This window comes from Pristis pectinata, chromosome X (assembly GCF_009764475.1).
Source record: "Pristis pectinata isolate sPriPec2 chromosome X, sPriPec2.1.pri, whole genome shotgun sequence".
Taxonomy (NCBI): Eukaryota; Metazoa; Chordata; class Chondrichthyes; order Rhinopristiformes; family Pristidae; genus Pristis; species Pristis pectinata.
Genome location: NC_067450.1, coordinates 14,021,838 through 14,041,435, shown reverse-complemented (window position 1 = coordinate 14,041,435; position 19,598 = coordinate 14,021,838). Strand labels below are relative to the sequence as shown.

The 19,598-nt window shown below is 50.7% G+C and overlaps 1 protein-coding gene across 1 annotated transcript in view; it reads right to left on the bottom strand.

Moving 5' to 3' along the window:
- The window catches only part of LOC127566986 (nck-associated protein 1-like), a 120,490-nt gene that overhangs the window by 60,872 nt on the left and 40,020 nt on the right, over nt 1-19,598 (bottom strand). The window contains exons 6-13 of the mRNA XM_052009573.1: nt 13,751-13,893; nt 13,263-13,353; nt 12,643-12,780; nt 12,088-12,136; nt 8,087-8,243; nt 4,282-4,338; nt 2,074-2,170; nt 605-714 (exon numbers count right to left, since the gene is read on the bottom strand). Of these exons, the coding sequence (XP_051865533.1) occupies nt 605-714; nt 2,074-2,170; nt 4,282-4,338; nt 8,087-8,243; nt 12,088-12,136; nt 12,643-12,780; nt 13,263-13,353; nt 13,751-13,893 (842 nt within the window). The remainder of the gene's footprint in view (nt 1-604; nt 715-2,073; nt 2,171-4,281; nt 4,339-8,086; nt 8,244-12,087; nt 12,137-12,642; nt 12,781-13,262; nt 13,354-13,750; nt 13,894-19,598) is intronic.

Here is a 19,598-nt window from a genome sequence, read left to right as displayed (position 1 = left end):
TCTTTCTGAATTGCACCAATTCTCCCACCAGTTTGAAGATTTCCCGACAAGTACGTTGATCTTCAGTCTGCCTGAACCACATCGAGATAACTTGCCTTTCAGCCATTTATAACCACCCTGGGTGAAAGCGCAAGTCACTGGCCCCATTAGCCTCTCCTCTGCCTCAATCCCAACCAATTCCCTCTCCGTATCAATGTTTAGGAATGGAAGGCGGGAACCAAAGGTGGGTGCAGGAAGTTAGCTCACTATATCAGCAGCTCAGGTTTGAGGGATGAAGTGGTCTGTTTCCACATGTACAGAATGCAGCAGTTTGAGTAAAACCCACCACTTTCTCAGGGTAACTGTGAACGTGTACCCTTCCACAGCCAGCTCAACCTCTCATTTGTGTTAAGTCTGGAAGTGTGTGAACCAGCTGACTCATCCACTGCACTCTTTAACTCATCAAAACATTCAACGGGATGAATCGGGCACTTACGGTAAAGGGCTCTCAGTGCACAGGCTCTCTCTACATGTTTATTCAATTAGTCACCATTGGCAGAGATAGAATGTGAGGCAGCCCAACCACGAATGGTGTCATGCTCCTTTGCTCATCGCCCTCCCTCACCTGTCCACGTAGTCTTCGGGGGTCTTGGTTTTGGTGATGTTCTCAGCGTGACGCACAAGCCATGAAATCTCATCACGAGAAAACGACAGAGCCATGAAGACAAAGAGAGCCTGGATCAAAGAGAAAAGTTCACAACAAAACTTCGACTGAGATATGAACAGAGGGACCACCGGGTCCAGGTCCATGATTCCCTGAAAGTGACACGGGGTGATGACGGTGGTGTACAGCACACTAGTCTTCAGAGGTTGGGGCATAGAATACAAGGGTTGGAAGGTTACATTGCAACTCTACAAAGCATTGGTCAGACCACAGCTGGAGCACTGTGTACAGTTCTGGTCACCGCACTACAGGAAGGATGTGACTGCACTGGAGAGGGTGCAGAGGGGATTCACCAGGGTGCTGCCTGGGACGGAGTGTTTCTGTTATGAGGAGAGACTGGAGAGGCTGGGTCTGTTCTCCCTGGAGCGAGGGGCTGAGGGGGGTCCTGACAGAGGTACATAAAATGATGAGGGGTGTGTGAGTGTGAAGTATTGCACTTTGGGAGGCCAATGTTAGGGGAAAATATACAGTAAACAGTAGGACCCTAAACGGCATTGATGTACAGAGGGATCTTGGGGTCCAAGTCCATAGCTCCCTGAAAGTGGCCGCACAAGTAGGTAGGGCAGTAAAGAAGGTGTACTGCACGCTTGCCCTCATTGCAAGGGGCACTGAGTATAAAAGTCTGGAAGTCATGTTGCAGCTGTATAAAACTTTGGTTCGGGAGCACTTGGAATACTGTGTGTAGTTCCAATCGCCCCATTACAGGAGGGTGTGGAGGCTTAGGAAAGGGTACAGAAGAGGTTCACCAGGATGCTGCCAGGATTAGAGGGCATGAGCTACAAGGAGAGGTTGGACAGACTTGAGTTGTTTTCTCTGGAGCGTCGGAGGCTGAGTGGAGACCTGATAGAGGTTTATAAGATTATGAGAGGCACAGATAGAGTAGACAGCTGGTATCTTTTACCCAGGGCAGAAATGATGAATACTAGAGGGCATAGGTTTAAGGTGAGAGGGGGAAGGTTTAATGGAGATGTGTGGGGCACGTTTTTTTTTACACAGAGAGTGGTGGGTGCCTGGAACGGGCTGCCAGGGGTGGAGGTGGAGGCAGATATGACAGAGGTATTCTTGCTGTTGAACTGAAGAGTGGTGAGGCCACCCCCTCCAAACACACACACATACCCACACACATTTTGCCAGTGCCCCTGATGCAAACACTATGAGACAGGTGAATTTTGGAACAGAGAAAGAGGTCACCTCTGAAACATTAACTCTGTTCCTCTCCCCATAGGCGCTCCCTGACCTGCTGAGTGTCTGGTATTGTTTCACATTCTCACAGCCCGCACTGCTCTGCTGACATAAACAGCACTCTGCTTTCCTTCTGGGGCTGGAACGAACTCTTCTCAGGACCACGCCCGCCGAGATTCTCCTCCTACCTTTGGTCCCAGCAGCCCGGGTTCCTCGGACAGGATCGTGCTCAGCTCCCTCACTGCACTCCTCAGGAAATTACGTTTCTCTCTGTGCACAGATCCACTGAACAAAAAGCACAAGCCAGTGTCAACAGAGCTGTCACTCTGTCTCAGAGCAATCCCCAGCCCAGATACTGACCTGTCCCTTAAAAATAGGCGGAAAAATGGTAACTTTCAAATTATGACTAATAGCAGCTCGTCCATGTGGCGGTTCAATACTACACAAGGATCGGTGGTGGAGGGGGATGGACGGTGGGGGCGGGGAGGGTCAGTGAGGCAGGGGCAGGGTTGGTGCGGGGTCAGTGGGGGGGGAGGGGGAAGGACGGTGGGGAGGGGGAGGAACGGTGGGGCAGGGGCAGGGTTGGTGCGAGGTCAGTGGGGGAGGGGGAGGGACGGTGGGTAGGGGCAGGGTTGGTGCGGATTCAGTGGGGGAGAGGGAGGGGGAGAGGGAGGATCGGTGGGGCAGGGGCAGGGTTGGTGCGGGGTCAGTGGGGGAGAGGGAGGGGGAGGGGGAGGGGAGGGACGGTGGGTAGGGGGAGGATCGGTGGGGCAGGGGCAGGGTTGGTGCGAGGTCAGTGGGGGAGGGGGAGGGGAAGGGACGGTGGGGCAGGGGCAGGGTTGGTGCGAGGTCAGTGGGGGAGGGGGAGGGATGGTGGGGGCAGGGGCAGGGTCGGTAGGGGCAGGTTAAACAACGTATGGCGGACTCGACGTCAGCCCCACGCATGAACAGACCCTTCAAGGATAGGTTCCCACTCCCACCTTCACCTGACCCCTTCCACCACACAACGGTGCGCCCCACACTGACCACCCCCCACACAGACTGACCCCCCATACTGACCCCCCACACACTGAACCCCCTACACTGACCCGTCCCACACTGACCACCCCCACACGCACTGACCCCCCGCACGCACTGACCACCCCAAGCACTGACCCCTCAAAGCTCTGACCCCCCACACACTGACCCCCCAACACACACTGACCCCCCACATACTGACCACCCCCTCACTGACCACCCCCTCACTGACCACCCCCTCACTGACCACCCCACACACTGAACCCCCTACACTGACCACCCCCACACTGACCACACCCGCACACACTGACCACCCCAAGCATTGACCCCCCCAAGCTCTGAACCCGCCACACACACTGATCCCCACACACACAATGACCCCCCCGCACTGACCCCCCCACACACTGAGCCCCCCCGCACTGACCCCCCACACACTGATCCTCCCACACTGACCACACCCGCACACACTGACCACCCCAAGCATTGACCCCCCCCAAGCTCTGAACCCGCCACACACACTGATCCCCACACACACAATGACCCCCCCGCACTGACCCCCCCACACACTGACCCCCCCACACACTGACCCCCCCCCGCACTGACCCTCCCACACTGACCACCCCCACACTGACCACACCCGCACACACTGACCACCCCAAGCATTGACCCCCCCAAGCTCTGAACCCGCCACACACACTGATCCCCACACACACACTGACCCCTCCCACACTGACCACCCCCACACTGACCACACCCTCACGCACTGACCACCCCAAGCATTGACCCCCCCAAGCTCTGAACCCGCCACACACACTGATCCCCACACACACAATGACCCCCCCGCACTGACCCCCCCACACACTGAGCCCCCCCGCACTGACCCCCCACACACTGACCACACCCTCACGCACTGACCACCCCAAGCATTGACCCCCCCAAGCTCTGAACCCGCCACACACACTGATCCCCACACACACACTGACCCCTCCCACACTGACCCCCCCACACACTGACCCCCCCACACACTGACCCTCCCACACTGACCACACCCTCACGCACTGACCACCCCAAGCATTGACCCCCCCCCGAAGCTCTGACCCCCCCACACACACTGACCCCCCCCACTGACCCCCCACACACACACTGATCCCCCCCACATTGACCCCCCCAACACACACTGACCACACACACACACTGACCCCTCCAACACACTGACCCCCACCCCACACACTGACCCCCCCACACTGACCCCCCCTACACACACTGTGCCCGCAACCCCCTCTGTCTTTCCTTCACCCTCTGTACTTTTCCTGCTGGCCTTCTCTCTCCTGGCCTGCGGCCCTCTCTCACCGTCTGTTGTCAGTGTGCAAGTTCAGTACCTGTTTGAGGTGGCGTGTTCCCTGCATTCCTTTACATCACTGATCCGCTTACTGTATCTGCAAGAGTCGAGATTCCAGTCAGTGCTGGCAGCAAGGACAGTCAGCCCTTCCAGCCATGGGTCTGGGAGGGAGCCGGAGAGACACGTGCCAGGGAAATGGACGATAATGAACCAATTGCCAACTACCCGTTTGAAAATGACGGGAAGAAGGCAGCAATCTGTTCCTCCAGCCCCAGTGCAGTGGCCGTACTGCAGTGTGTTGGAAGTCGGGAGGAGTTCCTGCCTCCCTTCTCTGGAATCTGCAGCACATTCCCGGTCTGTGTTGAGGTTGGTGTCCATGTGTGTGTGTGTGTGTGTGTGTGTGTGTGTGCGTGCGCGTGCGTGCGTGCGTGCGTGTGCGCGCGCGTGTGTAGGAAGACCGTTGGAAGAAGAGGACAGAGGTGGGACTGCATGGCTGCCTCTCCATCCTGCACGTGGTAAATGTCTCCACCACCCCCCGGCCTCTGCCCGGCTTTGTACCTTGAACCAGAAGGGTCTGGAGCTGGCTGGCAGCTCACACCCAGGCACAGCACATACAAAGGCTGGTCCTGCCAACTCCACCTTGGCAGCCCCGGCGTGGGACTGAAAACCACACCAAAGAAGGGTGCAGGAGGTGCCAGCGACTGGCAAGGAGGAGAGGTACCCTCTGAGTGGAAGGAAGGTGTGGACCGAAACGTCTTGTGGGTATGGAGAAACAATCTCCCCCCAGTCCTGTGCCTTGGGACACCACCCACCCTACACCTTGATGGAGGCAGAGAACTCCGCCTGGAAGGAGAAAAAGGAGGTGGAACGTGTTGGGTGGGGGGAGGAGAACACGGAGGCGTGACATGCTAAGGAACAACATACTGTGCGTTCAACAGGGAACCAACAAGGGCCAGTCTCGGTTCCACCCAGCATTGTGCCATGAGCGAGGATTAGTGAAAGATCTCCTTGGGAAGTTCTCGTCAGGAAACAGTGGTAATAATATGACGAGTTTTAAGGAAGGATTGGAAGTGATTTAGTTCAAAGCAACATGAAAAATGCTTCAGCTGCAGTAACAAGAGAAGTTAAAGTCAGTGTCAGACCAAAAAGGCTTATAATGTTGCCAGAAGGAGCAGTCAGACTGAGGACTGGGAAAATTCCAGAATTCAGCAAAGGGGGGGCAAGGCCTTGATGAGTACAGGAGAAGTGGGATTCAACAGTGATCGAGTGAGGAACAGACACAACATGTAGATGTGTGGAAAGGAAAAGACTGAATAAAGTTAGTGTGGTCCCTCACACACTGAGGCAGGAGAAACCGCATTGGTGAATAAGGAAATGGTCAAGAAATTAAACAAATATTTTGTCTCTCTATTCACGGGAGACACAGAAAACCTCTGGGACACAGAGCAGGACACAGGTTGGGAAGGAATAGGGAGCTCGAAGAAACTGGCATCAGTGGAAGTAAGCTTCTGGAGAAATGAAGGGCGATAAATCACCAGGCATGATGACCTGCGTGCAAGGAGGTTGCTGTGGACAGAGGGCACACACTAGTAGTCACAGATTGGAGGCTGGCTAACAGAACCCTACTCCATAGGAAAGGAGAGAGGCAGAGCGAGAGTGGTAGAGAGCAAGAGGGAGGAGAGAGAGGTCGAGAGAGAGTGGGAGAGGTAGAAAGGAAGGAACAGGGAGAGAGAGAGGGTGAGGGAAGGAGGAGAGAGGGAGGGTGAGAGGGAGAAATAGGAGGGAGAAGAGAGAGAGAGAGCGGGGGGGGAGAAAGAGAAGAACTGCTGACATCATCTGACACCTCCCAAGGAGCCGATGACCTCCGTCCCAGGGCTTTGAAAGAGGCGGCTTTAGGTTGAGTGGGTGCTCTGGTTCCCATCTGCAGGGTTCTGTAGATTCTGTGGACTGGAGGGCAGCCAATGTGACCCCACCATTGAAGGACGGAGGGAGAGAGACAAGAGGGAAAGACCGAGCTGTTAGCTGAACATTAGTGGCAGCCAAAATGCCAGAATCTCGAATGAAAGGTGGAATAAGGGAACAGCTGGAAAAGGATAATAGGACTGAGCAGAGTCAGTGTGGATTTACCAGGAAAATCATGTTTGACCATCGGAGTTCCTTGAGGATGTGACGAATGAGGTAGATCAGGGGGGCCCAGTAGAGGTGATATATTTGGAGCTTCAGGTTTCGATCCGGTCGACAAGGTGAGAGCTCAGGAGTTGGGGTAACGTGCTGACGTGGATTGGGAATTGGTTATCAGACAGAGAGGAAGGAGTGGGAATAGCCGGCTGTGACTGGTGGGGTATCACAGGGGTCGGTGTGTGGACACCAGCTGTTCACAACGTGGATCACTGGTCTGACTGAGGGCACCAAAGGTCCTATTCCTGGGTTTGTTGATGGTGCTAAACTAGGTGGGAGTGGGGAGGGGGATGTGGAGAGGTTTCGGGGGGTGTGGAGTGAGTGGGGGAGAACATGGCAGATGGAATAGAAAGTGGAAACGTGTGAAATGACAGATGGAATTTAATGCAGACGTGTGAGGTGTTGCATTTTGGAAGGACAGATCAAAGTAGGACATACACAGTAAATGGCCGGGCACCGAGGAGTGCGGAGGAACAAAGGGATCTGGGAGTTCAGATACACGATTTCCTGAAAGTGACAGGTAGACAGGGTTGTAAAGGCAGCTTTTGGCATCCTGGCATTCAGAAATCAAAGTATTGAGTACAGGAGTTGGGATGTTATGGTGAGCTTGTATAAGACATTGGTGAGGCCAGATTTGGAGTATTGTGTGCAGTTCTGGTCACCTAACTATAGGAAGGATGTCAGTAAGATTGAAAGAGTGCAGAGGAGATTTACTGGAATGTTGCCGGGTCTTCAGGAGTTGAGTTACAGGGAAAGATTGAACAGGTTAGGACTTAATTCCTTGGAGCGTAGAAGAATGAGGGGAGACTTGATAGAGGTTTACAAAATTATGAGGGGTATAGACAGAGTTAATGTGAGTAGGCTCTTTCCACCTGGATTAGGAGAGATAAGTACGAGAGGACATGGCTTTAGGGTGAAAGGGGAAAGGTTTAGGGGGAACATTAGGGGGAACTTCTTCACTCAGAGTGGTGGGAGTGTGGAACGAGCTGCCATCTGACGTGGTAAATGCGGGCTCACTCTTAAGTATTAAGAATAAATTGGATAGATACATGGATGGGGGAGGTCTGGAGGGTTATGGACTGGGTGCAGGTAAGTGGGACGAGCGGAATAACGTATCGGCACAGACTAGGAGGGTTGAATGACCTGTTTTTCTGTGCTGTAGTGTTCTATGGTTCTATGGTTCAGTGCACAGAGCAGAAAGAGCAGAGTGTTGGTGAAATGGGGATGGATTGGGTGGTGTTGCTGTTCGAAGGGATGCGCGGGTTTCCTTGTACACGAGTCAGGAAAAGCCAACACTGAAGGGGCAGTAAGTGATGAGGAGGGAAAGTTGGCCTTTATGAGAGGATTTGAATAAAAGAGTAAAGATGTCTTTTTATGATAGCTTAGGGTCTTTTTTGGTGGGACAGGGTGGTGCCAAGGAAGATTTCCATCATCATAGTTCCCCGAGATTATTTCTACTCTCAGCAGAATAAAGCATCCTCACAATGTCCCATTAACCATTCCCAGGCAGGTATAGAGTTGGGGGAGTACAGCTCCCTCCACAATGCACTCTCAAACTGCTCAGAAAAGGTATCAGCACAAGTCAGGTGTGGAATAAAGCTTCCACAACAGTGTGCCACAGTGAAGGTTCTGTCCAGGTAAGATGTGAATGGGGTTGGATACGTTACCCTTTCATACTGCTGAACAGTTCCTCAGTCATCTTGTGATGGATCAGGACCTCATCTCTGAAAAGCTCAATGCACAGACTGCACTGCATCGCCTCTTTCCATAGTGCCTGACACGCTTGCTCTGAGTTTAAACTGCTGTGACAGAGCAGGAAGCCAACTAAATCAGTGAAAAAAGAATATATTAGAAGGGGAAAGCTGTCTCATGCAGCACAACTAAGGGGACATTTTATTCAAGCCCACTGCCGGGGAAACGTGTGGCATCTTGTGTTTACACACCTGCCCTGAGTTAGTCCCTACTTACTGCAGGTCCACAAGAACAAAGACAATGTGGCACTCGGTGCTGTGAGTATTAAACCTCCCCACATAGAAACACATGAATGAACATCTGATCATCACATCACAGGACTAACCACACGCAAGAAGTTTGACTCGTGTCTTTACACAAGGGATCCTAATTTTTAAATGGCACTGTTAAATTTTTGAAGCTATTTAAAACAGTGTCCATAACACTGTTTTAAATAGCTTGAAAAATTTAACAGTGCCATTTAAAAATTAGGATCCCTTGTGTAAAGACACGAGTCAAACTTCTTGCATCTCCCAGTTACACAGCAGCCCTGAAAGACAAGGTGTTCTCCTGCAGCTCCTGTAGAGAGTGGTTGCCCTCATTGTGGCTGCACCTGTGATTACTGGAAGAAGGAAACATGCTGCCAGGTTTACTGCCTGGGACTTGGAGAGGCTGGTGGATCACATCACCTGCAGAAGCGATGCCTTCTAGTCAAAGGGACTGCAAAAGGGCCCCAGGGTCATGACTAGAAAGTACAAGGCAAACTAATGAGGCTAAAGACCAGCAGTCTCCCCACATGGGACACTGGTCCAAAAGATTCGGGTCCTTGGGATCCAGGGCAAGTTGGTAAATTGGATCCAAAACTGGCTCGGCAATAGGAGACAGAGGGTGGTGGTAGAGGGTTGCTTTAGTCGTTGGAGCCTGTGACCAGCGGTGTTCCACAGGGGTTGGTGCTGGGACCCTGGTTGTTTGTATGTCCGTAGGGATGAGTTGGGCCGAAGGACTTTTCTCTGCGCTGTATAACTCCATGATTCCAATCCAGATGGATGACCTGGATGTGGCTGTCGGTGCCATGATCAGTAAGTTCACAGATGACACAGATCGGTGGAGTTGTTGATGGTGTGGGGGGCAGTCTCAGGCCACAGGGTGATATCGATGTGTTGGTGAAATGGGCTGAGGGTCGGCAGATGGCTTTCCATCCCGATAAATGGGAGGTGATGCATTTAGGGAGAACTAATGAGGCTCGGACATCCACCGTGAAAGGTGAGGTCTGAGGGGGTGTTGAGGAACAGAGGGACCTTGGTGTGCAGGTCCAAAGATCCTTGAAGGTGGCAGTGCAGGTAGATAACATGGTGAAGAAGGCTTATGGAATACTGGCCTTCAGTAGTTGGGTCACTGAGTACAAGATCAGGGAGGTCATGTTCCAACTTTACAAACCATTGATCAGACCACAGCTGGAGCACTGTGTACAGTTCTGGTCACCACACTACAGGAAGGATGTGACTGCACTGGAGAGGGTGCAGAGGGGATTCACCAGGGTGTTGCCGGGGACGGAGTGTTTCAGTTATGGGGAGAGACCGGGCAGGCTGAATCTGTTCTCCCTGGGGTGGGGGAGGTTTAGTGGGGACATGAGTGCAGTGTATAAAATTAGGAGTGATGTAGATAGGGCAGACTGTAGCAAACCTTCCCCTTATTAAAACTAGAGGGCACAAATTCTGCACCTGAGAGGGTGCAGAAGAGGTTCACCAGGATGCTGCCTGGATTAGAGGGCATGTGCGATAAGGAGAGGTTGGACAGACTTGGGTTGTTTTCTCTGGACCGCTGAGAGGGTAGACAGTATCTTTTTCCCAGGGTTGAAATGCCTAATACCAGCGGGTATGCTTTTAAGGTGAGAGGGGGTAAGTTCAAAGATGTCTGGGGCAAGATTTTTTACACAGAGAGTGGTGGGTGCCTGGAATGGACTGCCAGGGGTGGTGGGGGAGGCAGATACGATAGAGGGGTTTAAAAGGCTCTTAGGCAGATGGATGTGCAGAGAATGGAGGGATATGGACATTCTGTAGGCAGAAGGGAATAGTTTAGTGAGGGGTTTAATTACTAGTTTAATTAGTTAAGCACAACATGGTGGGCTGAAGGGCCTGTTCCTGTGCTGTACTGGTCCGTGTTCTATTAGGGTAAGTGGGAAGAGATTTCAAGGGGATCTGGGGGTTGGGGACGCAAGCGACTGCAGACACTGGAATCTGGAGCAGTGAACAAAGCGCTGGAGGAACTCAGCAGGTCAGGCAGTATCTGTGGAGGCAGAGGGATGGTTGATGTTTGGGGTCGAGACCCTGCCTCAGGACTGAGAGTGGAGCGGAGATGGCCGGTTTAAAGAGGTGAGAGGGAGGGGCAAGGCAGGGGCTGGCAGGTGATAGGTGGATGCAAGTGAGGAGGGAGATGATGGGCAGGTGAGGGGGGGAGGGTGGAAGTAGAGACAGAGGTTGGTGGGTAACAGGTGGAGGCAACAAAGGGCTGCAGATGGCAGAATCTGATGAGCAAGGTGAGATTGGAACCAGATCAGGTCAGGGAGGAACGATGGAACAGGTGGGAACAGTAAGGGAGAGGGGACAGCCCCTGGGTGACAAGGGGCTGAGTTGGGGGTGGGGGGTGTGAGGTGGAAGAAGGTCATTGACTGTATTCAAGGTGGGGATTGACAATTGAACAACAAGGAAGTCAAGGGGTGTGGGGAGAGAGGGGACAAGTCGTGCTGAGGTTGGCATTGAATCAGCCATGATCTCCTTAAATGTTGGGGCAGGCTCGAGGGGCCGAGTGGCCTCCTCCTTCTCCTTATGAGCTCTCAGGCGCTCCTGGCAGGAGGATTTGTAAGGTCTCGGTTTGGCCGTGAGCTCAGTCTCTGACCAGATGCACTTTGAGGAAGGCTGCAATGGAAATGCAGCCGGGGTCTGCTGCAGGTCGACCCGCTGCTCTGGGCTGCTGGAGAAGTCGACAATGGAGTCACGAGCGAGTGAACTGTGCGCCGTTGTCAGAGGGATGGATCCTGAGACTGCACACACCACTGGTCACGGCCCTCCAATCTGAATCACACTGGTGACAACTTCACACAACTCTCAATGTTATTCTGGCAAATTCATCAGTGGGGGACAATGTGAACATGAAAATGGATCCACAATGGTCTGCACCAACACCAAGACAAAGAGAAACATGCTCACAACTGCTTCCCGCATGTACATAACTGAACACTTCACAAAGACAGAGTATAAGGACATTCAAACATTATTGGGCAAAGTCTGGATAATTCTTTATAATTAAAACAAAATTCTGGAAACACTCAGCAGGTCAGGCAGCATCAGTGAAGAGAGAAACAGAGTTAGGGTTCAGGGCAAGGGCACTTTGTCAGGGTCCCAGACCTGATCTCTCCACCTACGCTGCCTGACCTGCTGAGTGTTTCCAGCATTTTCTGTTTTTATTTCAGATTTACAGCTTCTGCGTTTTTTTTTATTTTTGTTTACTCTAGGTATTTTTTACTTGGTTTATCTGTCATTTGGCAGTTCTTTGCAACGTATTTGATCTGTCTATGTGCAAATCCAGATTTAAGATTAAATTCCATTCAGCTGCATGATGATGCTGGAGGAACTCAGCAGGCCAGGCAGCATCCGTGGAGAGAAGCAGGTCCTGACCCAAAACTTTTCTCCACAGATGCTGCCCGGCCTGCTGAGTTCCTCCAGCAGAGCAATGTTTTTTCATCTCGATTCCAGCATCTACAGTCCTTTGTTTCTTGATCTGCACTACTCTGTAGTTGGGCACCATTTGATCAACTTTGCTTTTAAGGGCAATATCGGTTTTATTTAAATTTCTTCTATTTTGTATCCAGGCTTTATTGTAGAACTCTAAAGTCCCAGTGCTCTGGACAGCTTTGGGGATGTTGCTGTGTGATACCTACTGATAATCCATTTCTCCATTACTTCCAGTGACAAGTATTCACATGGCATCTGAAGGAAGAGACAAGAATGCAATGAATACTTTCATCTCCCAATGCAGCCAGGTTTGCAACCAATGCTTCACCATTATTGACATCTGAATGGGAAGCCACAAATATTTTCATTCGTTAATCAGCAGTTCAGCAAAGGTATAAATGATACAAGACCCACAGTGTAGGTTGTGTCAGCGCCCAGAGCAATGCATATCAGGACCCAGATTGAAATGTATGACAACCCACAGCAACATCACTCAGAGCCAGAACCACACACAACGTCATGGCGAGTTCAACTGAACACACGTTTACAGGTACTGGAACCAACAGCACACCTCAAGACCCAGACTTACAGTGTTTTCTCGACTTCACTTAGCAAGTTCATTGAAGCAGAGAATGAGTGGATTTAAGAATTAATTAGATGTGTTTCTGGAGAAAGAGGAGAGTGAAGGCTTTAGAGCCAAAGCACCTTATCAAATTATCCATTCTTATACGGCTGGAAAATGAGGAACTGCTTCTGCTTACAGTGTTGGAGGCAGCAGGAATGAGCATGGTGTTTGCAGTACTGATCAAACTGAGCAGCTGAGCACTCCGCCAATGGTCAGCAGAGAGATTCCTCCTTGGGAAGAGGGTTTGTAACGAGAGGAGAGCATCAGTGAGGAGCTGCAACAAGAAAAGGAACAATTAAACATTCGGTGACACGCCGCTCAACGCTGTCGTTCTCCCGCAAGGTGTACCAAATAGGTGAAGTGACATTCAGAGGGAGTTGTGCATGAATTCAACCCAAAGCATTTAGCAACATAATCAGGAAAAACAAAGCTGAACCCTCCCTTTCTCCAGCTGAGGGGAAGGGACCACACCTGTGGCTCTTACCTTGACAAAACTGCTGGGTATAGATTCCACGCTGGATGCAGTCAGGGAATTGTGTCCCAACTGCACAAAGTTAGGCAGCTTGGATGGCGAACAGGAGCACAGCAAAGGTCAGAGAAAGCACAAGCTTCAGTGAAATGGGGCACAGGGCTAAGATTTGATCTTTAACATTGGCTCAACCAAAGACATTGGAATCAAGGAACAAACCCATCAGAAGCAAAGCTCTTTCTCACTGGAGAAATGTGGAGCATACCTTTGATTGTGTGAAGACTCACCTTCCAATGGGGTTCAAACTCCTCCGTGAGCTTCTTAAGTGGATGGTCATATTCCAGGAACATCTGCGCAAGCCTGGAATAACTGGAGTCACTAATTGGAAAAAGACATAGAAAATTGAACATTTCTGTTTTAACACGGCTCTCTTTTGGGTGAAGCGAGAGAGTGGGGGAGAGGAGAGAGTGGGGGAGGGCAGAGAGTGCGGGGCAGGGAGAGTGCGTAGGGAGGGAGAGTGTGGGGGAGGGGAGAGTGTGGGGAGACAGAGTAAGGGAGGGGAGAGTGTGGGGGTGGGGAGAGTGAAGGGGAGAAAGGGAGGGTGGGGAGAGAGTGGGGAGGGGAGAGAGTGAGGGAGGGGACAGTGTGGCAGAGGGGGTGTGGTTTAATATTTATTAACAGTGGTGAAGAGTCTTCCAACTCTTCCGTTCAATAATCCCCAATGTAACGGAAAGCTGTTGGCTGTGTATCTTCACAATATCTTTCATTGCTCTACCTGGTACCATTGGACATTTCATAGGCGCAGTTGTACAAGCCAAGCAGGACCTTTCGATCTTCCACACGAGCCAACAGGATGACCAGAGAGGTGTACGTGGTGACCAGATCGAGGTAACCTTTGGTCAGGTCGTAGTTTACATTCTGCAAGTGAAACAATCATTGAAAACGTTCAACTCTCCAACATGTTCACTGTCACATTTTCCTTTGCTCCTGCTGACCGGCACCTCATTTGCAACTGGCAAATCTTTCATTGGTCAGCAGGTGGCAGCACCAGTAGCAGCAACTACCGGATATCTTGAAGAAATGCGAGAAATGCATCCTGGACACAAGAGCGATCTGTGCATGTGAGTGTCTGTGTACGTGTCTGTGTGCATGTGTGTGCGTGTGTGTGTGCGTGTGTGTGCGTGTGTGTGTGCGTGTGTGTGCGTGCGCTTGTGCACCCTTGTGTTTGGGTGCACCTGCCTGTCAATGTGGCTGGGGCTGTGCGTGTTTTCAGCTGAAGGGCCTGAGCAGGAACAACTCCTCATCTTCCTTCTGGGCTCGGTGCAGTCTCCCAAACTCAATATTGAATATTCCAACTTCTAAATACTCATTTCCTCTGCACGTATCAGAAGAAACTATGTTTGTTGTAAGTCATATTGGCTCTGATTTTTCTTTGTTTCTCGCAGAGCCTGACGTGCACTTTGCAATAGGTCACACTTCATTGTCACCCTCTGTTTGCCCCAGTAAAAACTCATCCCCACAGCAATTTTGGCTTCAGTATATCACAGCTATTCTCTTTGTCCCTGCATCTTCTCTGCAATTTAAAATAACATTTTTTTTTTCTTTCTTTTCCAGTCCTTGAGGTTCCTTGACCGGATACGTTAGCTTTGTTTTGCTTTTCACAGATGCTGCCTGGCCTGCTGAGTGTTTCTCTGTTTTTGTTTTGGGCCAATCTTTAATTGGCTTCTGCCTCATCAAGTGTTCAAATGAGGTCCTTCTTCAGTGACTGCAGCATGGTGGATGGGCCCGAGGGTGGGAGCAGGAATGCTTCATTGTGCGAGGGTAAAGGAACTTTGTATTCATTGGAACCACTGCCATTTTCTGAGTTCCTCAGCTATGTCCCCCTGGTCTATTGGTGGACCAATTGATTGGCTACTGTAAGAATCTTGAAGCTCCTTTGAACAGGATACCCATGTTAATCAGAGTACTAATCTGAGGTACGACTGTAACTCATAAACCTTTAATGCAGGAGCGCTGTGTTGTAACATTAGTTGCGACATTGACATCAAATGATGCATAATGGTTTCCACTGATGTGCTGTTTAAATCCCATCAAAATCCATTTCCACTATGAAATAGTCAATTGGATTCAACGTTGGCTTAGCGAGAGAAGCCAGAGAGTGGTAGTAGATGGTTGACTCTCTGACTGGAGGCCTGTGACCAGTGGTGTGCCGCAGGGATTGGTGTTGGGTCCGTTGTTGTTTTTCATCTATATTAATGATTTAGATGATAATGTGGTAAACTGGATCAGCAAATTTGTGGATGACACCAAGATTGGGGCGTAATGGACTGCGAGGAAGGCTATCAAAGCTTGTAGCGTGATCTGGACCAGCTGGCAAAATGGGCTGAAAAATGGCAGCTGGAATGTAATGCAGACAAGTGTGAGGTGATGCACTTTGGGAGGATAAACCGGGGTAAGACTCACACAGTGGGACACTGAGGTGCGCGGTAGAACAAAGGGACCTGGGAACACAGGTCCACAGTTCCTTGAAAGTGGCGTCACAGGCAGATAGGGTCGTAAAGAGAGCTTTTGGCACATTGGCCTTCGTAAATCAGGGCATAGAGTACAGGAGTTGGGATGTTATGTTGAAGTTGTACAAGAAGTTGGAGAGGGTTCAGCAAAGATTTAAGAGGATGATTCCCGGAATGAAAGGGCTTACTTATGATGAGCGTTTGTCGGCTCTTGGACTGTACTCATTGAAGTACAGAAGAATGAGAGGGGACCTCATAGAAATATTTCGAATGTTGAAAGGACTGGACAGAGTAGATGTGGTTAAACTGTTTCCCCTGGTGGGTGAGTCCAGGACCAGAGGGCACAACCTTAGAATTAGAGGGTACAGGTTTAAAACAGAGATGAGGAGAAATTTCTTTAGCCAGAGGGTGGTGAATTTGTGGAATTCCTTGCCACGTACAGCAGTGGAAGCCCGATCACGGGGGGCATTTAAGGAGGAGATTGATAGGTATCTAATTAGTCAAGGTATCAAGGGATATGGGGATAAGGCTGGAAATTGGGGCTAGATAGGAATAATATTAGTTTAGCTCATGGAGCAGACTCGATGGGCCAAATGGCCTACTTCTGCTCCTTTGTCTTGTGATCTTGTGATGTTGTTGAGGCCAAGTTTAAAGTATTGTGTGCAGTTCCTGCAGGAAAGATATCAATAAGCTTGAAAGAGTGCAGAGAAAAATGACACGGATGTCGCTGGGACTTGAGGACCTGACTTAAAGGGAAAGGTTGAATAGGTTTGGACTTTATTCCTTGGAGCGCAGGAGAATGAGGGGTACAAAATTCTGAGGGGTATAGATAGGGTGAATGCACGCAGGCTTTTTCCCCTCAGGTTGAGTGAGACAAGAAGTAGAGGACGTGGATTTAGGGTGAAAGGTGAAATATTTAAGGGGAATCTGAGGGGAAACTTCTTCACTCAGAGGGTGGTGCGAGTGTGGAACGAGCTGCCAGCGGAAGTGGTGGATGCGGGTTCAGCTGAAACATTGAAGAGAGGTTTGGATAGGTGCATGCATAAGAGAGGTATGCAGGGCTATGGTCCTGGTGCGGATAGATGGGAAGAGACAGAAAACCAGGCTGGCATGGACTAGATGGGCCGAAGGGCCTGTTTCTCTGTGACTTATGGGCTCAAGTATCAACACACTTCAGTGGGTGGCAGAAGGGAGAAGGGTAGTAGGGTTGGGACCCCTGCACAATCCCCTCCTCTGACCCACACACACCCCTCCCCTCTGACCCACACACAGCCCCCCTCCCCTCTGACCCACACACACCCCCCTCCCCTCTGACCCACATGCAGCCTCCCTCCCCTCTGACCCACACACACCCCCTCTCTCTGACCCCCACACAACCCCCCCCCCCTCTGACCCACACAACCCACCAGGCTTAAGGACAACTTCTACCCCACTGTGATAAGACTATTGAATGGTTCCCTTATACAATGAGATGGACTCTGACCTCACGATCTACCTTGTTGTGACCTTGCACCTTATTGCACTGCACTTTCTCTGTAGCTGTGACACTTTACTCTGTACTGTTATTGTTTTTACCTGTACTACCTCAATGCACTCTGTACTGACTCAATGTAACTTCACTGTGTAATGAATTGACCTGTACAATCAGTTTGTAAGACAAGTTTTTCACTGTACCTCGGTACAAGTGACAATAATAAACCAATACCAATACCCTCCTCTCTGACCCCCACACAACCCCCCTCCCTCTGACCCCCCACACAACCCCCTCCCCTCTGAACCAATTTTGTATACACCTATCACCAAGCCAATTTTGGATCCAATTTGCAAGCTTGCCTTGGATCTCATGGCTCTAAGTTTATGAAACAGCCTCGAATGTGGGAGCTTGTCAAAGACCTTAGTGAAGTCGTAGAGTGGAACTAAAATGCCAGGATCTCCTGGTAGCCAGCCACTTTAATCCCACTTCCCATTCCCACACCGACACATCAGCCCACGGCCTCCTCCACTGCCTAGTTGAGGCTAGACACAGATTGGAGGAACAACACCTCATATTCTGCCTGGTGGCATGAACATCAGTTTCTCTAACTTCCAGTCACCACTCTGCCCTGTCTCTTCCCTTTTTTTGGCTCTGATCTCACCAGCCCCCACCACCCCATCTCTTCTCCTCCCTCATCATCTCCTTCCCTGTATTCCACAGTCCACTGTTCCCTCCTATCAGATTCCATCTCCTTCAGCCCTTTGTCACTTCCACCTATCACCTCCCAGCTTCATGCATCATTCCCACTCTCCTCCTGCCCCCATCTGCCTATCACCCTCCTCACCTGGATCCACCTGTTACCTGCCAGCTCTCACTCCCCCCTTCCTCCACCATTTTATACTGGCTATCCCCCTTTCTTTCTAGTCCTGATGAAGGTTTAGACCCCAAACATCGACCATCCATTTCCCTCCACAGACGCTGCCTGACCCGCTGAGTTCCTCCAGCAGACTGTGTGTTGCTCCAGACTCCAGCATCTGTAGTCTCTGTTGTTTCTACTATGGCCTCTCCTTTTATTGTACGATCTATATACTGTCTTGAGAAACTCTCCTGGATGCAGGTAACAAATTCTACCCCATCTCACCCTCCTGCACAAAGTTACTGTTCCTGCCTCTACCACCTCCTCTTCCAGGGTACAGGGGCTGTGGGCGGGGATAGAGGTGGGGGAAAGAGAGGTGGGGGAAAGAGAGGAGGGGGAGTTACATTTCTGATTAAGGGGAACGTCCCAGCAGTTGTCCAAGATGAAATTACTGAGGGATCGTCCAGTGGGTCTTCACGGGTGGAGCTGAGAAATAAGAAGAGGATGATCACCTTGCTGGGATTGTACTAGAGGCACCCAATTAGCCAACGGGAATTAGAGGGACGAACATGCAGGGAGATTGGGGAGAGTTGCAAGAATAAAAGGGTTGTTGTAGTCGGGGATCTTAGCTTTCCTAACATACACTGGGACTGCCATCATGATGAGGGCTTCAATGGGGTGGAATTTGTGAAGTGTGTTTGGGAAAGTTTCCTCAGGCAACAGAGAAGGGGCCGACTAGGGAGAGGGCAAAGCTCAACCTACTCTTGGGTAATAGGGTGGGCCAGGTGACTGAGGAGTCAGTGGGGGAGCACTTTGGCACCAGTGACCACAATTCTATTAGTTTTAAACTAGTTATGGAAAGGGACAGATCTGGTCCACAGGTTCAAGTTCTAAATTGGGGCAAGGCAAACTTTGACTGTATTAGACAGGAACTTGCAAAAGTTGATTGGAGTAGGTTGTTTGTGGGCAAAGGGACCTCCGGCAAGTGGGAGGCTTTTAATCATGAGATATCGAGAGCTGAAGATCTGCGTGCTCCTGTCAGAGTGAAGGGCAAGGCTGGCAGGGGTAGGGAACCCTGGATGACGAGGGATACTGAGGCTGTGGTCAGGAAAAAGGAGGAGGCATGGGCCAGGTACAGGCAGCTGGGATCAAGTGTATCCCTGGAGGAGTACAGGGGATGCAGGAGTGTTCTCAAGAAGGAAATCAGGAGGGCACAAAGGGGCATGAGAGAGCTTTGGCAGAGAAGATTAAGGAGAATCCAAAGAGATTTGATGTGTATTAAGGGAAAAGGAGTAACTGGAGAGAGAACAGGGCCCCTCAAAGACCAAAGTGGACATCTCTGTGTGGAGCCGCAGGAGATGGGCGAGGTTCTCAATGAGTATTTCTCCTCTGTTTTTACCGTGGAGAAAGACATGAAGACAATGGGGGTGCCTTGGGGACAGTCCCCATTGCAGTAGAGGAAGCACTGGATGTCTTAAAACGTATGAAGGTAGATAAATCTCCAGGGCCTGATCAGATATATCCAAGAACACTGTGGAGAAGAAATTGCGGGAGCCCTGGCTGAGATATATGCACCATCGTTAGCGACGGGTGAGGTGCCAGAAGACTGGAGGGTGGCGAATGTTGTGCCTTTATTTAAGGGCAGCAAAGAAAAACCTGGGAACTACAAACCAGTAAACCCGACATCTGTGGTAGATAAGGTACTGGAGGGCATTCTGAGGGATAAGATATATGTACATCTGGCAAGACAGGTTGGTTAGGGGAAGTTAGCTTGGCTTTGTTT